The sequence below is a fragment of the Phyllobates terribilis genome, unplaced genomic scaffold (genome assembly GCF_046119375.1).
Source record: "Phyllobates terribilis strain yellow unplaced genomic scaffold, ASM4611937v1 Scaffold_10__3_contigs__length_209671492, whole genome shotgun sequence".
Classification (NCBI taxonomy): Eukaryota; Metazoa; Chordata; class Amphibia; order Anura; family Dendrobatidae; genus Phyllobates; species Phyllobates terribilis.
Genome location: NW_027362770.1, coordinates 70,323,597 through 70,343,765, shown reverse-complemented (window position 1 = coordinate 70,343,765; position 20,169 = coordinate 70,323,597). Strand labels below are relative to the sequence as shown.

Below are 20,169 nucleotides of genomic sequence, written 5' to 3'. Positions count from 1 at the left end.
CTGTTTCATTATTAATATTTGGAACATTTTTATATTCTTTTCATCAATACTGTGATATCTTGGTGTGCTGCTTAAAATGTGGTTTGAAAATAATTAGCAGTGATTACAATCTGATGACGTACTATGTAATAGGCTGTCATAGATCCTTTTTTATTTGATTGAACCCAGTTTTTCTTTGTTGCAGAGTTTGGGATGTGAACAGTGGGGAGGTGCTGAACACCCTCATCCATCACAATGAAGCAGTACTTCATCTTCGATTCTGCAATGGTTTGATGGTTACCTGTTCTAAGGACCGATCTATTGCTGTCTGGGATATGGCGTCTCCTACAGATATCACGCTAAGGCGTGTTCTAGTTGGCCATCGCGCAGCAGTAAATGTTGTTGATTTTGATGATAAATATATTGTATCAGCATCTGGCGATAGGACAATTAAGGTGAGTGGAATAATTTTGCTTTCGAACCCTGAAAATGGCTGAGATTTCTGATATGTCTACCTAGAACTGAACCACTCAAATGTCATATTACATGTGTAACACCACTAAAAATGGGCAACTTGTTTCACCCTTTTCTCAGATTTGCCTTTTCACAACTTTAATGAAAGAATATTTTCCTGTGCCAATTACGTAGCCAAAAGGGACTTTTAAACCTGGCAATTATTTGCCTAAAGCACTTTACAACCATGGAGGTGTCTGGTTGTACTGCCAGACACAATCTTATGTAGATAAAACTCACAAACCAGAAGATTCAAGCTGTATCTATACAGGGACAAGACAACGATGCTGTATTCTATGGCTAATGGTTCACAGGACCAAGCACCTTCATTTTTAGCACTTGTTTTAAGAACAAAAAAAATAGGAATGCAGATATTTTCTAATGCCAAAAGGTTGGGGTTTGACCTGGTGACTTAGATTTGATATTTGTGAATCTAATTTTTGAATAATCCCATTTAAACGTCCATCAACAAAAGACAGTGGGGTCATGAAAGGGTTCACAACATATGCCAGTATATGATACACTGGGATAAAAGAAAAAAAGGGAAAAAGAGATCAAATTAAACAGCAAAAATTGGGTCCTCTGTTTTTTTCTTCTTCTTTTGTGGGCACATAAATATTGTGGAGCGGAAGGGTAAAATGGCTACTCTCCAGGAATGCACATTCAAAATGTCTTTGTTTTAACCATTTCAATGCCAAAGACGTATCTTGTAGGGATGTTCTGGCTACCAAATGGCCATTTCTCGCCTTGATCTCCGGTACAGGAATAATAATTCAGAACTTTTTTTTTTAAAACTGAGATTCTGAGAGCACAGAATAATCACTGTAGGCGTGACCCGTCCAAAATATTAGGGTTTCTGTAGGTTCAAAAGGGCATATAAACAATCATTCAGCGTATCAGCCAGAAAAGTGTGACAATTTTTCTCACGTGTCATCCGTATACAATCCATTTTTTACAGCATCATCTATTAATCATTTACAAGACCATTTACAGTTTCCTATTTTACAGAATTGCAATGTACCTGTAAGAATCGGAAGTTATACTGTGTGTTTGTATAGCTTGCAATTTTTTTGTTTGTTTTTCACCCACCCATAGACTTAAATGGGTGCAGTGAATCTCATCTGATTTACATAAGAAACTAGTGCACGGTGCAATTATTCCTTCACACACATGTAGATTCGGTTAGTGGGGAAAAAAATCACTCATCTGCAGTGCCCCATTGAATAACACTGGTCCGTTTTTGTTTTTTTCAAGGACCGCACTCGGACTGAAAATATGGTCATGTGAACAAGCCCTAAAGCTGAGATTCTGAGTACAGAATCACCACTTTAATCACAACCCTGCTTTAAAGGAGCTGGAGCTGGTTACCAGAGAAAATGCTATTAACCTGCAGATATGGGGTTATTCTGCAGGTTAGCTTTAGGCTATGTGCCCACGTAGCAGATTTGATGCAGAGCGTTTTTGCCTCTCTCTGGCAGAAAAAAACGCATGCAGATTTACATGCTTTTTTACATGTGTTTTCGCATGCGTTTTTTCGAGCAGTTTTCCAAGCGATTTTGAGCATCACTTGGAAAGTGCTTGACAAGTTGGTCACACAATATAAATCCATGCAACCGGCATGGATTTATATACTGTGACCAAGTAATAGTTAAAAAAAAGAATAAGAATGGTAAAAAATAATAAAAGATTATACTCTCCTTCCGGTGTCTTCCTGGTGTCATCTCTGCTGCGTCCGGTCTCTTGCAATGCTCGCGGTGGTGTGAGGGACCTGCGGTGACGTCATTGAGTTATGTGATGGGTCACATGACTCAGTGACTTCATGGCAGGTCCTTCACAACAGCGCGAGCATTGCAAGAGACCGGACGGCGTGGACTAAACACCGGGAAGACACCGGAAGGTGAGTATAAACTTTATTTTTTATTTTAAATTCTTTTTTTTTAACAGATTCGATGGTACCCAGGTCTGGATGAGAGTCTCCTCTCCTCCACACTTGGGTACCATCCGCACATTAGAACGCGACAATTACGCAAGTACAGATGCAGTCTTGTGGAATTGGCGTGTTATAATGCAAGTCAATGGCGGCGATTACGCTGCTTGGCCGCAAAATTAATGGACATGCTGCGTATTTTTGAGTGCAGCATAAACGCTGCGGAAAAATACGCAGCATGGGCATTGAAAGTGCGGAATTGCTTTTTTTTCTTCAGTTTTTGCCATCTTCTGCATATTAATTTCTTATAGATACTTTTGGTAAAATAGTCGCTTACACCTCTTAATGGGTATAGTTTTCAAAAATGAGGTCACTTCTATGGGGTTTCCACCGTACGAATATCGCAGGAGCTCTGCAAATGCGATATGGTGACGGCAAACCATTCAAGGAAAAGCTGAGCTTCACATTACGCTCCTTCCGTTCTGTGGTGTACCATGCACCTAATCAGTAGTGTATGACCACATAATGGGTATTTCCATACTCTGAATAAATTGGGTAGAAAATACAAATTTTTTTTTTTTTTTTTGCCTATTAAAATGTAGTTTTAGCCGAAATGTTTAATCTATTCATCCCACTTTGTATTAATTCATATGAAGCACCCGATGGTTGCATTATTTAAAATGGTGTAATTTGTGGAGGGACATTTATGGGCGAGGAGGGGTTGAGGGGATGGTATTACTATGTATGTCTTTCGAAAGGCACCTAAGAATTAAGATTTTCTGAAAGTTCCTTGATACTTTGATAAAGCCCTACTAAACTAAGCCGTGTAATAGCATATTAGATTTTTGGGGGGGACAACATAAAGTAAACATGTGGGAAATGTCAATTAACTGTTGTGTGTGATATGACAGATGACAGATTGAAATTTTCTTATGGAAAAACAGATATTTGCTCTCTTCAGTACTGGTGATTTTATAAAGGTATATACAATGTAGACCTGGGCCTATGTGGTATATATGGATGCTGCACATGATAAACTTTTAGTTTATGGAGATGTGTTGTATTTCATTTTCTGTTTGGGTCAAACTTTTTCCCATCAATAAATTTTTTTACAAAAAATGTCACTGTACTTTATAAATTGCTGAGTGATATACTGAGTGGGCCAGTATACATAGAAAATACATAATTGCCTACCAGATGTGCAAAATGTCAAGAAATCCCTGGCAGTGAAAAGGTTAATCGTAAATATGGTGTGTGTGTGTGGGGGGGGGGTATCCCAAATATCTTAGTTTTGAGCCTTTTTCTTTTCTCAGACTAGTATACTTTTAAATAAAGTATGAAAGTGAGAATCTTTTATTCTACTTCTTTCCTTTCCTTTATTCTAGGTTTGGAGCACTAGTACTTGTGAGTTTGTTCGAACACTAAATGGGCACAAACGTGGGATTGCTTGTCTACAGTATCGGGATCGTTTAGTTGTAAGTGGCTCTTCAGATAATACCATAAGGTAAGGTGCTGCATATTATTTATTTATTTTAGGTAAACACATTTAAAACTATAGGTCTACAGGCTTAAAACACGAGTTGGACAGCTCCTTCAGCTGAGAAATAAGTTATAGCTCCCAGAATATACCGATAAAAAAAATATTTTTTCTATAAACTAGTTTTTGTGTAAATGTGGCAAGGCATAGAAAAAAATAAAATGTGGTATTGCTGTAATTGTACTGACCCGAAGGTTAAAGCTGTCTTGTCACTTTTCCCTTATGGTGAATGGGATAAAAAACAAAACCAAAAAGCAGTTCCTGAATTGCTGTGTTTTGTTCATTCTGACTCCCAAAAATCAGAATAGCCTGGGAAGGTGCCATTTGCAAACATGGTCCGTGGCCATAATTAACATCTCACAGCTGGTTCGTTAGCCGCTACATCCCCCGATCAACAGCAGTGATTTGGATGCAGCATACATCTGTTGTGTCCAAAATGTGGTGTTCTAATGCAACACTTTTGTTGTCGGTACATGTGAATCCACCGCATATTATGACACTTCAATCAGTCAAAATCTGCAGCGGAGACTAGTGTGTCCGCTACAGAAATTAACATGCTGAGGGTGAGTTTGGGTACGTGGCCACGGTCAGGAGCCGCTGCAGGTGTGATGCTGCGTGTTTATACAGATTCAAACCCGCAGCGTCCAGATATTACGGTTTAGTGGATGGGATCTCTAGAAATCCCATGTCCACTATGTGTGCATCTGAGGCTGTGGATCACCCTGGACACTGACATACGGCGCGTCTTTCAGGACCGCAGCATGTCAAATTCTCTTGTGGAGTCGCTTGTCTGCGCAACAGAAATTTGATGACTAGAAAGTATTGAATGCGGTAAATCCACATGATTTAGTGAACACATGTGGATTTACCTGCGTTTAATAGAATGCAACGTTTTAGACGCAGCAAAAAATATGCATCCAAAGCGCTGCTACGTCCGAATCGTGGGCACAGAGCCGAAAATTTAAAAAAAAAAAATGGCATGGGCTCCCGCATCATTTTTATGACCAGCAGAGGGAAAACCGACCGCTGGGGAAGGGGCCATTAGCCAACAATGTTCCCTGGCTATTAGTATCATCCCACAGCTGTTTGTTTAGCCTTTACTAGCTAGATTACAGGGGGACCCAAGAAAAAAATTGACTTGGGGGTCCCCCTATAAAATCTAACAAGAAAAGGCTAAACTAGACAGCTGCGGGCTGATATTAATAACCAGGGAAGGGGCCATGCATACTAGCCCCCTCCACGGCTAAAAAATATCACTCCTCAGCAGTCCCAGAAATGGCACATCCATAAGATGCGCCAAATCTGGCGCTTAGCCTCCGCTCTTCCCACTGCCCTGTAGCGGTGGCGAGTGGGGTAACGGGGTTGGGGTTTACGTCAGCCTTGTATTGTATTGGCGGCTGACGTGAAGCCCAGGTTAGTAATGGAGGGCGTCTACAAGATGCCCTCATCACTAACTGCGTAGTGAAATGGTCGCTGCCTTTTCAATAAAAACACGGCCAGAATAAAGTGTTTTAATGAAATAGAAAAACAGTTTAAAAAAAAAAAAAAATTTATTGCACGGGTCCGCGAAGCCCTCGATCTCCTGAAAAAAAAACGTAAAAAAACAACCATATCCCTCACCTGTCCGCCGTCAAAGACGCAGTCCACCTACCGCAGAGTGTCCCACGACGATCCATGTCACTTCTACAGCAGTGACATCAGCAATCATGATGTCACTGCTGTAGAAGACTGATCTAGATCGCGGTAGAAATGGTCCTGCTGCATTTTTTAACGCAACGCGAATCCGGAGTGGAAATTTCCGCATCATGTGCCCAGCACATCCGGATTAGCATTGCTATGCATGGCAGACCTACTAACAAGCGTTTGTCTTTTTAAGCGTGCATAAAAGTGCAGTCAGCCACAGTTTTGTACACCGTTGAACAGAAGCCAGATGGAGTCCAGAGTAACTCTGCTGCCTCATTATAGTAAAGAATCTACAGAGAAAAGCCAAACCTTTGGTCATGAAATGACAGGACAATAGATGCTAATTAAAAAACCTTTATTACAACCCAATGGTTAATGGATAACAATGCATTGAGGAGTGCACAGACACATTTACATAATAAGATATAAAAACCGGACTAAAGCCGTGACCTAAATATCCACAAATTCAATAAATATGTAGCAAATCAAAAATTCAAATTGTGTGGACAAGAAAATATGCAATATGGCTATATCATATATAGTAACCATCACACTATGCACATGATGTTATTGCCTATCAAATGTAATTAAATTAATGTAAGTGTGAATAAATAAATTAGTCACACCAATACCGGAATGTTAGTGCTTTCTAAAAAAAGATATAAGTACTCCACTAGGAGGCTGCAGACTGTATATAGTATGAGTACAAGTACTCTACTAAAATAATGCAATCAGCCATTAATGTTGACATTGCATGCCTACACTAATATGATGCAAAGGAGGCATGCATATTAACCGGGAAACAAAGTAAGCCACAAGATTTGCAACCATATGTACAGTTGTGCTCAAAAGTTTACATACCCTGGCAGAATTTTTCCCTTTTTAGCCTTGTTTCAGAGAATATGAATGATGACAAAAAAACTTTTTCTCCACTCATGTTTATTGGTTGGCTGAAGCCAGTTATTATCAAACTACTGTATGTTCTCTTTTTAACTCTTAATGACTACCAAAAACATCCTAAAGACCATGATCAAAAGTTCACATACCCTGATGATTTCGGCCTAAGAACATGCACAGTATTTGAAATAAGTGGGTTTGAATGGCTACTAAAGGTAACATCCTCACCTGTGACCTGTTTGCTTGTAATCAGTGTGTGTGCATAAAAGCTGAGTGAGTTTCTGGGATCCAGACAGACTCTTGCATCTTTCTTACAGCCACTGACATTTTTGGATTGCGAGTCATGGGGAAAGCAAAAGAATTGTCAACGGATCTATGGGAAAAGGTAGTTGAACTGTATAACACAGGAAAGGGATACAAAAAAATATCTAAGGAATTGATAATGCCAGTCATCAGCGTTCAAACTGTGATTAACAAATGGAAAATCAGGGGCTCTGTAAAAACCAAACCACGCTCAGGTAGACCAACAAAAATTTCGGCCACAACTGCCAGGAAAATTGTTCGGGATGCAAAGAAAAACCCACAAACATCAGCTGAAATTAAAGACTCTCTGAAGACTAGCAGTGTGGCTGTTTCAAGATGCACAATAAGGAGGCACTTGAAGAAAAATGGGCTGCATGGTTGAGTTGCCAGAAGAAAGTCATTACTGCACAAATGCCAGAAAGTATCTCTCCTACAATACGTCAAATAGCGCAGAGACAAGACTCAAAACTTCTGGAACAAGGAAATTTGGAGTGATGAGAACAAAATTGAACTTTCTGGCCACAACCATAAACGTTACATTTGGAAAGAGGTCATCAAGGCCTATGATGAAAGGAACACCATTCCTACAGTAAAGCACAGAGGTGGATCGCTGATGTTTTGGGGATGTGTGAGCTACAAAGGCACAGGAAACTTGGTAAAAGTTGAAGGAAAGATGAATGCAGCACGTTTATCAGCAAATACTGGAGGCAAATTTGCCCTCATCAGCCTGAAAGCTGCGCATGGGACGTACTTGGACGTTCCAACTTGACAACGATCCAAAATACAAGGCCAAGTTGACCTGTGATTGACTACAGCAGAACAAAGTGAAGGTTCTGGAGTGGCCATCTCAGTCTCCTGATCTCAATATTATTGAGCCACTTTGGGGAGATCTCAAGCACGCAGTTAATGCTAGACAGCCTAGGAATTTGCAGGAACTGGAGGCTTTTTGCCAACAAGAATGGGCAGCTTTACCCTCTGAGAAATTAAATAACTTCATCCACAACTACTACAAAAGACTTCAGCTGTCATTGATGTTAGAGGGGGCAATACACGGTATTAAGAACTGGGGTATTTGAACTTTTGATCAGGGTCATTTGGATGTTTTTGGTTGTCATTAAGATTTAAAAAGAGAAAACACAGTAGTTTGACAATAAATGGCTTCACCCAACCAATAACCATGAGTGGAGAAAAAGTTTTTGTTATCATTCATATTCTCTGAAACAAGGCCAAGAAAGGAAAAATTCTGCCGTGGTATGTAAACTTTTGAGCACAACTGTATGTGATTGAGGTATGAAAACAAGATTACCTTGCTAGCCGGACGCATGTGTGTGGCATGGTGTGTGTTGGCGTGCCACACACAGGTGTCCGTCTAGTGACGTGGTCATGGCCGACTAGATGGCGCGGCCTCACTCCATACAAGTGTATGGAGAGCTAGGCCGCACCTACTGGCCTTAGGTGTGCATAACTCATACATACTCTCCGGTCCCTGGTCTGAAATTGGTGAATCCCTGCAGTGCACAGTGTCTGCGCTGGGTGGATTTGTAAATCTGCAGGCACACAGAGTGACTGCAGACTTATCTGTTTTGACAACCCTGTTAAGCATCCACATGTTTGGCATCCTTGTAGCAATGAGAGCCCACTTAATTTACAGGGTGCATGTCTCCAGAAGCATGAGCTGGGCATAATGTATAGGCACTACAATGTACTGGGCACTACACTGGTCAATTATTTGCAATTTTCATTCAGAAACATCCATTGCAGTTTCTGGAAAACACCCATGGAGTCAAAATCGTCACTACACCTGTAGATAAATTCCTAGAGGGGTGTAATCTCCAAAATGGGGTCACTACAGAGGGTATTCTGCACTTCTGACACTTAGGGTCTCTGTATATGGAGTCCGCTAATTATTCTATGATAATTTATTGTCCAGGAGGCAAATAGTGTGCCTTCTGTTCCGACTCTCGCTGTGTGGCTAAGCAGTACTGTAGGCACATATTGTTTATTGCTACGTTCAGCAGCAATTGTGTTACAAAATTTGGTGCCATTTTTACCCATTTCCCCTTATGAAAATATAAAATGTGGGGCTAAAACAAAATGTTTGTGGTAAAAATGTAATTATTTTTTCTTCACTGCCTAATGGTATAAAATTGTGTGAGACACTCATGGGGTCAATATGATCACTGCACCCCTAGATGAATTTGTTGAGAGGTGTAGTTTGTAAAATGGGGTCACTGCTGTTCTGGCACCTCAAAGATTTTTTCACTGGGTTATCACCCGCAAAGCATAAAAACAAAATCTGTTCTATGATATGGCGCTCCTTCCCTTCTAAGCTTTGCATTGTTCCTCAATAGTTCCCGATTACATGTTTGGTATTGGCGCACTCAGGAGAAATTGCACAACAGTGAGGTCCATTCTTTCCTATTATCCCTTATAAAAATTAAAAACTTGAGGCTAAAACAACATTTTAGTGGTAAAAATGTAATTATTCTTTCTTCACCGCCCATTAGTATTAAATTCTGTGAGGCACATGTGGTGTCAACATGCTCGCTGCACCCCTAGATGAATTCATTGAGGAATTTAGTTTGTAAAATGGGGTCAGTTATGGGGGGTTCTGTTTTTCTGGCACCTCAGGCGCTCTGCCAATGTGACATGGCACCCGCAAACCATTCCAGCAAAATATGAACTCCATTATGGCCCTTCTTCCCTTGTGAGCTTTGCACTGTGCCTCAAAAGTAGTTTTTGACATATGAGGTATTGGCGCACTCAAGAGAAATTGCGTTACAAATTGTTCCGTTCATTTTTTCCTATTATCCCTTTTCAAAATTAAAAGCTTTGGACCAAAGCAACATTTTATTGGAAAAAATGGTAATTTTCCACTTACTCATCCCAATGTTATATAAATCTGTGAATTGCCTGAAGGTTAAAAATGCTCACCACACCACTAAATTAATTCCTCCAGTGGTGTAGTTTCCAAAATGGGGTCACTTGTGGGAGTTTCTGCTGTTTTGGCGTTTCCTGGTCTCTTCAAATGTGACATGGCATCCGCAATCTATTCCAGCCAAAATTGAGCTCCAGAATTCAGTTGGTACTCCTTCCCTTCTGAACCCTGCCATGCACCCAAACAGTAACTTTCCCCTACATATGGAGTATCGGCGTACTCGGGAGAAATTGCACTACAAATTGTACTGTCCATTTTCTCCTATTATTCTTGGGAAAATGAAAAAATTGTGGCAAAACCAACATTTTTGCCTGAAAAAATGAATTTTTTTTTTCATTTTTACAGCTCAACGTTATAAAATTCTGTGACGCCCCTGTGGATTCAAGGTGGTCACACCTCTAGATAAGTTCCTTGAGGGGTGTAGTTTCCAAACGGGGTCACTTGTGGGGGATTTCTACTGTTTAGGGACATCAGGGGCTCTGGAAATGCAACATGGCGTAGTGTATCGATTCCAGCCAATTTTGCGTTTTAAAAGTCAAATGATGCTCCTTCCCTTCCAAGCCCTGCTATGCGCCCAAACAGTAGTTTTCCATTACATATGGGGTAACAATAATTGCAAAAGAAATTTTGTGCTCCATTTTCTCCTGTTATCTTTGTGAAAATGCAAAATTTAGGGCTAAAGTAACATTTTTGTGGGAGGAAATAAAATGTTCATTTTTTTCCTTCCACATTGCTTTTATTCCTGTGAAGTACCAAAAGGTTAATGAACTTCTTGAATGTGGTTTAGAACACTTTGATGTGTGTAGTTTTTAATATGGTGTCACTTTGGGGTATTTTTTCTGTAATATAGACCCCTCAAAGTCACTTCAAATGTCATGTTCTCTCTAATTTATGTCAATTTTTTTGTAAAAAGGAGAAATTGCTCTCTTTAACCATATAACTTTTAATAATACTACAAAATCGCATAAACCCAATCAGACGCAAGTAGTCAACAAATAACACCCATAAAAGGGCCCACTGAGTCTTTGATATACAGAGTAGGACATAGCACATATAAAGTGTTCTTGTGCATAGAAGATGTGTAGATCTCACCCATTTGAGCAGTAAGAATGTCAAACTTCAAGGGATTCAGTCAGCAGAAGAAGAGTTGATCTAATCTATCTACCCTGTAGTGCCCTTTGTGTTTGCTTCCGCCCTAACAAGGGCAGTACCCAAGTATAACTCTCATGTTGTATGCCCCAGAAAAAATCCCTCCTGACTCCTTTCTTTCTCAGTAAAGAGAAGGCATCAGGGGAATGTACTTGTCAAGGGGGAAAGGCACAAACAAAACGAGGCCCCAGATTGCTCCAAACAAACACACGGCAAAAAGTTTCTGTGTTGATAAAAATGCTTAGTGTCCACAAGGAAAAACCAAGAGTAATAAACAAAAAATGAATGGCGATCCCACAGTGGTGGGTATTCCTGCTGGAGGTGCAGAGTGCTCTTGGGGAGCACTCTGTATACAATTATATAGTGTGTGTGTGTGTGTGGAGATAGATGGATATATAGAGTATTTATCCTGAGGAGTAGAACCTGTAAGTACCTAGCAGGTATCCAAGCTATACCGCTCTACTCTAAGCAGAAAGCTGTACACTGGTTGTACTGATGCAGTAGCTGTGGTTGCGAATGGTAACTGCAGCAATGCTTTGTGATAAACTAAGACTTTTGGTAAAAGCTAGTAATCATGGTTTCATCTGACTAAAAATGCTTGAAGAATGCTGAATACAATTCTCATTGCTATTTTAAGGAGTCTTCTTCTTGGTAATAATACAGCTTAGGTCATGGCCCCACTATCCGTATTTGGTCAGTATTTTTTTCTCAGGAGTGGGTGATAAATGCAGAATTGGTGACTTTTTTCTATTATACCTTTTCTCTGATTGTTCCTCACCTGGTTTTGGCTTACACTCCTGAGAAAAAATACTGACCGAATACTGATAGTGGGGCCGTGGCCTTAGAAAATTTGGAGGAATTCCCCTCTGTTTCAGCCTCAGGTCCTACCCCTATCCACAACAGAAATGTTTCAACCTCCAGCCGAGTTTCTAGGGATTCAGCACTCTGGAGTATAACAAGCTCCACTATGGCTTGATGGTGCTATGTTTTGGGAAATTGTAAATACTTGTAAATGTAAAGGAATCTGTCAGCACTCCTAAGCGGTCTGTTGGGCATGAAGGTCCTAGGAAGCTATATAAATTAATGCCTTGATATCTGCGATCTGATGTCTTATTCCCAAGAAATCCTCATTTTTCTTATAAGCAAATGAGCTGTTAAGACCCTTGGCATAGATCTCCCCAATAATCTTAATACCATCCCCTCTCCATTGTTCTCTTAATTTAAAACAAGCTCTGGAGGCAGATTCTGAAGGATAGCTATGTCCGGACCATAGATCTTAACAGCTTATTTACATATTAATAACAAAGTGGATTTCTCTGGAATAAAAGATCTGATCACAGATATCAAGGTATCATTTCATTCAGATTATATGACCTTCATGCCCATATAAACAACGTAAGAGGGTTGATCTTATTGACAGATTCCCTTTAAGTATCTTTTCTTCATGCAATCTGTATTTCAAATAACTGTTATTTCTTGTAAAACTGTGTTGTTGTTTTCTTCACAATAATAGATTATGGGATATAGAATGTGGAGCATGTTTACGGGTTCTAGAAGGCCATGAAGAACTTGTCCGCTGTATAAGATTTGACAACAAGAGGATCGTCAGTGGAGCATATGATGGGTAAGTATGGCTATATATATATATAGTGTATTGCAGAGTAAAAGGATCTTTTCAAATTGCTATGAATTGATGAGCACCATAGTGGTTGAAAAAAACCTAAAAATCTGTAGATATTATAAAATTGTCCTTAGTCATGTCGTTAGCCTCCCCTTAATAATGGAAATAATCACAATAATATCACACATTTTCACACTGGAGAACATATTTCTCAATCACAGATAATCCCAGTTTTTAAAGACTGGCTTCCTTGGACTGTCTGACATGCAGTGACCTCATCCTTGGATAGTTTTTCTGGACAAAATATCATATTTCATTTGTTAACTTAAAAGGGTTTTCCCACGAACAAAAGTACATTTTAATCAATAATCTTGAAATAATAATTTCCACAATTTAATGTATTTAAAATGTTCCTGTGCTGAGATAATCTTATAAATGTGCCCCTGCTGTGTACTGTGTAATGGTTGTGTCTGACCGTACAGGAACATGATCTGATCATACCACATCTCCTGGGCAGGGGAGGAAGCAAAAGAATATACAGATATTACAGCAGGGGATCACATTTTTTTAACACATTAGTGAAACTTGCATTGAAAAGTAGTCTTCTAGGGAAGTGGTCTTATCAAAGGAGATATGTGTATAAATGTCCCGTAATGTCCTATGTGGTAATAGAGAGGATGCAATCTCATAACACTGTCCCTCCGCCTCACTGTACAGTTTCTTGTGTGTTCACAATGGACCTGCACACTGGGACAATACAGGAGCCCACAAGTCCTGTGGTTCATGTTTAGTTGTCTGAAATCCACAATTTTTCTCTCCCGAGTCCAACCAAACATTTAAATGAGGGGAGAACTCTGCACTTTTTGTTTAAAGAGGAAGGAGCGGACATTAGATGGCAATGGTATTTCAGTTAAAAATAAATCGCTTTTATGAAATCTACTTACAGGATAAAAAGCTCTAAGCATGGGGTATACGGGCATTATGTACACATCAGAAAGCCATGTCATTCTGACTGGTTGTGCATATCTAACGTTCTCAAAGATTACTGATGCAGGATGCTTGCAAGATACGTATAGAGGTTTTCTGATTCCCTGACTTCCCACTCATGGTGAGGAGGGGGTCTCCGCACTTATCAGTAGCCAGTCTAGGGCTAGGTTTGCACTGTGTTTTTTTTTTCTGCAGCTAAAACCTGCTCTCTTGGCAGTAAAAATCGAAATTAAAAATGCCCGTTTTTCAGCATTTGACTTTTTTTTTTAAAGTGTGGATTACATCTGTTCTTTGTCTACTGTATATGTTTAATAAAGTTAGTTTTATTCACCAAAAACCTAGCAAAGTACTGTAAATATCAGCCTTTAATTTGCACCAAAAGCCTAGCAAGTTGCTAAAATTGCTGTTTGATATAGAAGTTTAGAATAACCTTGATAAGTGCACTCACACACCCAGGTTCCCTTATGAAGGCCTCAAAGCCTGAAGCTGGTCACTGATGAGGAAACGTATAAAAGAAAGGCTAACATGTCTACTTTGGAAGCTACTCCCCCCGCCTCTGATCCAAAAACTGCGCATAAATTGGGGGGTAACTGGGAATAACCCTTTAAAGCCCCAGCGTAATCTATACATAGAGGACCACAGAACTCCTTAATAGAGTGTGTTAATAGCTACATTAGATTTTCATTTACCAAATGCAGCAATGTTTCAAGTTACTAATTTTATTTTTTACAGCAAAATTTTGTGTTACACCTTTAACTTCTTTCATAAGCAATTATTTCTTCCGGAGAAATCAAATTTCCTTTTACCTTTTCTAGAAAAATAAAGGTTTGGGACCTGCAAGCTGCCTTGGATCCACGAGCGCCTGCCAGCACATTGTGTTTGCGTACTTTGGTGGTATGTATAAATGACAGAAAAGAATTTTCCAGATTGACCCTTTAACAACTGTACCCAAAAGAAGAAATAGGAACACACAGACAAAATACTATAAAATAAATCTTTTATTGAATAGTTACATGATTATAAAGTATACAATAATAAATAATCAACATAAGGGAGACCAACTAAAAGGACAAACATGAAGGAAATAACATCCTAAAATGGTCCACAAAAGAGATCAAAAGTCTCACTGATGCAGCAGGCCTAAATAGGCCTCACCCCCACCCACCTTTTTAATTGTAATTTATTTGTTTTAGAATGGTAATATAACACTAGCAATAATAGCAAAAGAATTAGTTAACAATATTAAAGGGCGCCCCACTACTAAGTCTTCGTGCCCACTGTGCGTTTTTCAAGCGTTTTTGCCGCGGAATTTCCGCAGCGAAAATGCTTAGTAATAAGTGCCCCATGATCCACACATGCTGTGCACATGCTGCGGAAATTTCCACTGCAGATTATCATTGCGGAAAAAAACGCAGCATGTCTATTAATTTTGCGGACACGCAGCATAATTGCCGCCATTGACTTGCATTGAAACGCATATTATCCATGTCAGCACATTTGCACATACGGATATTATGCGATTCTATGTGCGGATGGTACCCGGGTCTGGAGAAGAGGAGTCTCTGATCCAGACTCTGGTACCATAGTACCTGTTAAAAAAAAAAAAAAAAAAAAATTATACTTACCTTCCGATGGCCCCCGGTGTTTTCTCTGCTCCGTCTAGTCTGTTGTATGGGTCGCGGTGGTGTGAATTAGTCATGTGACAGGTCACGCAGCCGCAGACGTCCGCAGTCGTGTGACCTGTCACATGACTAAATGACGTCATAGCAGGTCCCTTCACACCACCGCGACCCATACAACAGACTAGACGGAGCAGAGAAAACACCGGGGGCCATCGGAAGGTAAGTATAATCTTTATTTTTTACCATTTTTTTAACCATTACTTGGTCACACTATATATGCCCGTTGCATGGATTTATATTGTGTGACCAAGTTGTCAAGCACTTTTCCAAGTGATGCTAAAATCGCTTGGAAAAGCGCTTGATAACCCGCATGCTGAAATGCATGCAAAGACGCTTGACAAACGCTTCTACCTGGCGGGAAAAACGCATGTAAAATCCGCATGCGTTTTTCCTGCCAGGGAGAAGCGGAAAAAATATGTAGCATTTCTGCATCGTGGGCACATAGCCTAAGACAACCCCTTCCGAGTCACTGTTTCCCCTCAGTAAAATACCACCTATACTCAACCCCGATGACTGTGCACGGTTCCAGCGTTGGCATTGACGGGCAACAGATAACTCTTAACCCCTTGAAGACATAGCGATTTTCTTGTTTTTGCACTTCTGTTTCCATCCGTTCTTCTAAGAGAAAACATTGACATAACCTTATGAAGGCTTGTTTTTTGTGGGACACGCTGTAGTTTGAATGACACCATTCCTTTTAACATTCCATTTTCTGAAAAACAGAGAATTTAAGAGTATGGTGAAATTGTAGTAAATGCAATTTTGCAATTTTTTTTTTTGGGGGGGGGATTTCATTTTACAGCGCTCATGATTCTACTGGACAGTATGATTATAGCAATGTCAAACTTTCAGCAGTTTTGTTTAAAAAATAAATAAAGTCACCATTTTCTGAGACCTCTAACTTTTTTTTTTACTATTTTTCCATCAATTTGAGCTGTCTGAGAGCTTATTTTCTGCATAGAGAGACAAGTTTTCTTGGTATCAATTTGTAGCACATGCAATGTTTTGATCTGTTTTCTTTTTTTTGGAGGATTGGTGACCAATGAAACACAATTCAGCCATTTCTTCTCTTTACAGAGTTTACTGATCATGTAACTAATTCTATATTGTGAGATTGGAATTTTACATAAATGTCAAATATGGTTATTCTTTTTTATTTACATATACACATATATACTGTATATCTATATACAGGTTATTAATTTTTTTTCTCATATATATTTAATAACTTGGGACTTGAACTTGCAAATTGTCCAATCCCTTTTACAGCCTGTTCTGAAGGCCGTTGTGTGTTCCATTTAAAAGCCGCTGTCAGAGATGCTACTTTTTCCAATCTGTTCATTTTTAGAAGTGATTACAACCAGACAGAGCCCGGTAACGACGCCATATTCGCAGTCCTGGGATACTGCACACTACCCCATAGATCTGTATGCACTTGTATTGCGCTTTATATTAGGCTCAGATTTCATTCTTGACCACGGTTCTTTATTGTGAACATGCTGTTGTATTTGAGCTTTATTTTTATTTACTTTTTTTAAAAAAAAATAAAAATTTAACAAATCTGTAATTTTCCTTTAGGAACATTCAGGACGTGTATTTCGGCTTCAGTTTGATGAATTCCAAATCATTAGCAGCTCCCATGATGATACAATTTTGATCTGGGATTTTTTAAATGTTCCTACAAATGCTCCAAATGAAACCCGCTCTCCATCTAGGACATATACCTACATCTCCAGATAGCATCATGCACTTTTTCCTTACCAGGTAATTTTCAATGTTCTTCTTATTATTGTTGGGTGAAGAGTTGCATTACCTGGAGAGTTCTTCATGTGCCATAGTCAGTGTGGCGTTCCCGTGAGCGAATACATAGTGTATTGCAGTAGCAGTGTGGTGAATGCGTTTTCAAGGAATCTCATTCACACTCTGCTGACAAAATTCTCCGCATCCATTAACCAGTGATGCGGATTTGAAATCTTTAGCATGTTAATTCATGCTCTGGTTGGTACTGTGGATGTCGCCCTACGCCATGCAAAGGGAGAAATGGGCTTCTTAATCACACTATAGATGTTTATGCATGTAAAAAGCGTGATAAAAAGTTCAGTATCGAAAAATCTTAAAATGTTCTAATTTGTGTTTGTTTCCAGTTCCATAGTGTCATGTTTATTCCATTCATATACGTAATTGCTTACAATACTATGGCTGGGTGTATACTGAGCCCCCACAACACATTGCTCTCTCCAGCACAACTCTGTTATTACTGTTGTCTCAAATGTCCATGTAATTAAATCATGATGTAACGTACTTAAAGCAGATGACTGTTCAAGCATTGCATTTTTGCAGCGTTATTTATTTTCCGCATTTATTAAAATGCAAAGCTGCTTTTTATATTACTAGCAAAAACTCGAAGATTTCAGAAATCCCATGCACATGCTTGGGATATTTTTGTCCTGCCTGAATTTGAAAACTGCAGCGTCAGCGTTTTTTTACCCATAGAAAGCAATGAGTGAGTGCAAAACACTGCAAAAAAAAACCAATCATGCGTTTTTGCTGTGTTTTTGGTGAATTAAGGTAATTGTATTAAAGTGGTTGTCCACTACTTTAGATTACCCCCCAATGTATTCCCCCGGGGCCCCTAAGCCTTTTTGTGTAAATGCCTTCTGTTGCAGATACTGCCTTTGAGCGGCGCTATCACTGGCCGCTCACAGGCATCACGTGACCCCCGGCTGCAGCCGGCCCTGACATCCGCTGATGTCACGACAAGTACTGGCAGCAGCCGGGGTCTCTGTCTTCTGCGTTTCACGGTGGATGCCAGGCTGTGGGCAGGGTTATCCCCGCGCGTCACACCCGGCATCCACCACGTGCTCTGCCTCTCCCCATTCATTGGGAAAGCACGCGGTGGATGCTGGGTGTGACGCGGGGGATAACCCCGCCCACAGCCCAGCAGCCACAGCGGGGACCCCAGCACTGAGTCACGCCTCACTTGTCGTGATGTCAGCGTGGGGTCACGTGATGCCTGTGAGCGGCCAAGGATAGCGCCGCTCACAGGCATTATCAGCAACATAAGGTATTTACAAAAAGGCTTAGGGGCCCCAGGGGGAGACACTGGGGGGGTAGTCTAAAGTAGTGCACAACTTCTTTAAGCATGTATTGTAGACAAATGATACATATAACCTACACCAAAAACACTACAAATTCTGCTATTTGTAAGAAGCTTCTTCACTGCCAAGAGAGCAGGTTTTACCTGCAGGAAAAACGCTGCATCTTTCAAACTGTTGTGTTTTGACATCTTTCATTTTAATTTGTCAAAAATCTTAAATCTAACTCAAAAACACTGACGTTACTGTTCTACCTATAGGTACCAGAAAGAATCTGCAATGTATTAACATGTCCTAACATTGTATTTCTATAATGTAGCGGTCATGTTTCCTCCATCCTTCTAAAGCCCAGTGTATTTAAAGAGGTATTCTTAAGTTTAGAAGTTATTGCCGATCGACAGGATGACGGATAACTTGACGATCACTGGGACTTGCACTGATCCCAAGAACCGGGAGGTCAATCATGCGCACTTCCACTACATTCGTTATTATGGTAGTGCCGAAGACCCATTGAGTGCAGCACTTGGCTGTCTGCAGTGGTCCCATTAAGAATGAATGGAGCAGCAGTGCACATGAGCCACCTCCCCGTTCTCCTTGAAGTCGGCCTGCTTCCATACCTGTAATATACAGAGCCCTGTTCCCAGGCAGTGTGCTCCAGAATCTGTTACCACTGAGAATGTGCAGGCTCTACAACCTGAACCATTAACCATACGCATCTAACTGCAAAACAGATGTGTACGGAAGGTATATATCCAAAACATTCTCATATCTTAAAAGCATATATTTTGAATAATACAGAACATTATATCATATACTGTTAGTTGCGTGGCCTTATTTCCATTCGTGTTTAGTTACTCATACCGGGAGTATTTCAAGCATTTTGGGTATTTTGTTTTTCTCCAAACTTATCTACATTTGGAGCACAAACCTATTCTCTGTTCGCATGAGAGAAGAATACACTAAATAAGTCTTTCTAACTTTCCTGCATTTTTTTTTGTTGTTTTAGGGATTATCTATTCTGAACTACTGTACTGGATATGTGGATACTGCGAGAAGCTCATGTACTAGTAATTATTGGAAATTGTTACTGGTGCCACTTATAAGTAAAGTTTAAATTATATTGTCTCTCGTTCTTATTACTATGAAGTTCCAAGCCACTTCAATAGATGCATATCTGTTCTGTTCAATAACTTGCATCTAGAATCCAAAGCTGAAATGTAAATTTTCTATAAGAACTGAACATTTGCCGAGGGGAATAAGTACAAAAGGATGCAACCTCATTTGTTTTGCACTTAGTGACTCTGAAGGAGAATGTTTCCCAATAGGTTTTGGGTGCCAAACATATCCAAATGTTCTTTGTGCTTCATTTTTTTCAACTTTAAAGACAAAAAATTCTTTGTTTAGCATGCATGTGGTAGGAAATCTAACTGTATATGCCAATTGTTGCCCTGTTGGAATACTTTCACTCATGTACATTGATCATGTTTGTTTGCAGCATCTCATAATTTTTTTTTTTCTTGTTTTTTTTTTTTTTTTTGTGAATTGACACAACCAAGCTAAAGGATTAGCCATGCAACACTAGTGGGAAAATAAGCTGCGTACTCTGTTGCTTTAATGTAACCCAGAGCACAAGCTTTAAAAGTTATGTATTCTTAAAGTTGAACCTATTATGTAAACTGGAAAAAAAAAAGTCAAAAAATGTTTCTGCATTTCTGGACTGTTGTCTTACTTTGTCTCTCTCCTACATTGTGATGTTAGAACTTCAGTTCCCGTATTGGACATTTCTGATCCATCACTCAAATAAATACCTACATATCACAAGCGGCTCTAACTACTAGCACCTCTTTCCTCTATGGTA

General features: G+C 39.7%; 1 protein-coding gene across 2 annotated transcripts in view; it reads left to right on the top strand.

Moving 5' to 3' along the window:
- Positions 1-19,862, top strand: part of FBXW11 (F-box and WD repeat domain containing 11) — an 87,257-nt gene extending 67,395 nt beyond the window's left edge. For both annotated transcript variants that reach the window (XM_073649571.1, XM_073649572.1), the window contains 6 exons: positions 185-434; positions 3,805-3,923; positions 12,440-12,550; positions 14,350-14,428; positions 16,795-16,980; positions 19,318-19,862. In XM_073649571.1, coding sequence (XP_073505672.1) covers positions 185-434; positions 3,805-3,923; positions 12,440-12,550; positions 14,350-14,428; positions 16,795-16,956 — 721 coding nt within the window. In that variant the 3' untranslated portion in view covers positions 16,957-16,980; positions 19,318-19,862. The remainder of the gene's footprint in view (positions 1-184; positions 435-3,804; positions 3,924-12,439; positions 12,551-14,349; positions 14,429-16,794; positions 16,981-19,317) is intronic.
- Positions 19,863-20,169: the final 307 nt, after the last annotated feature.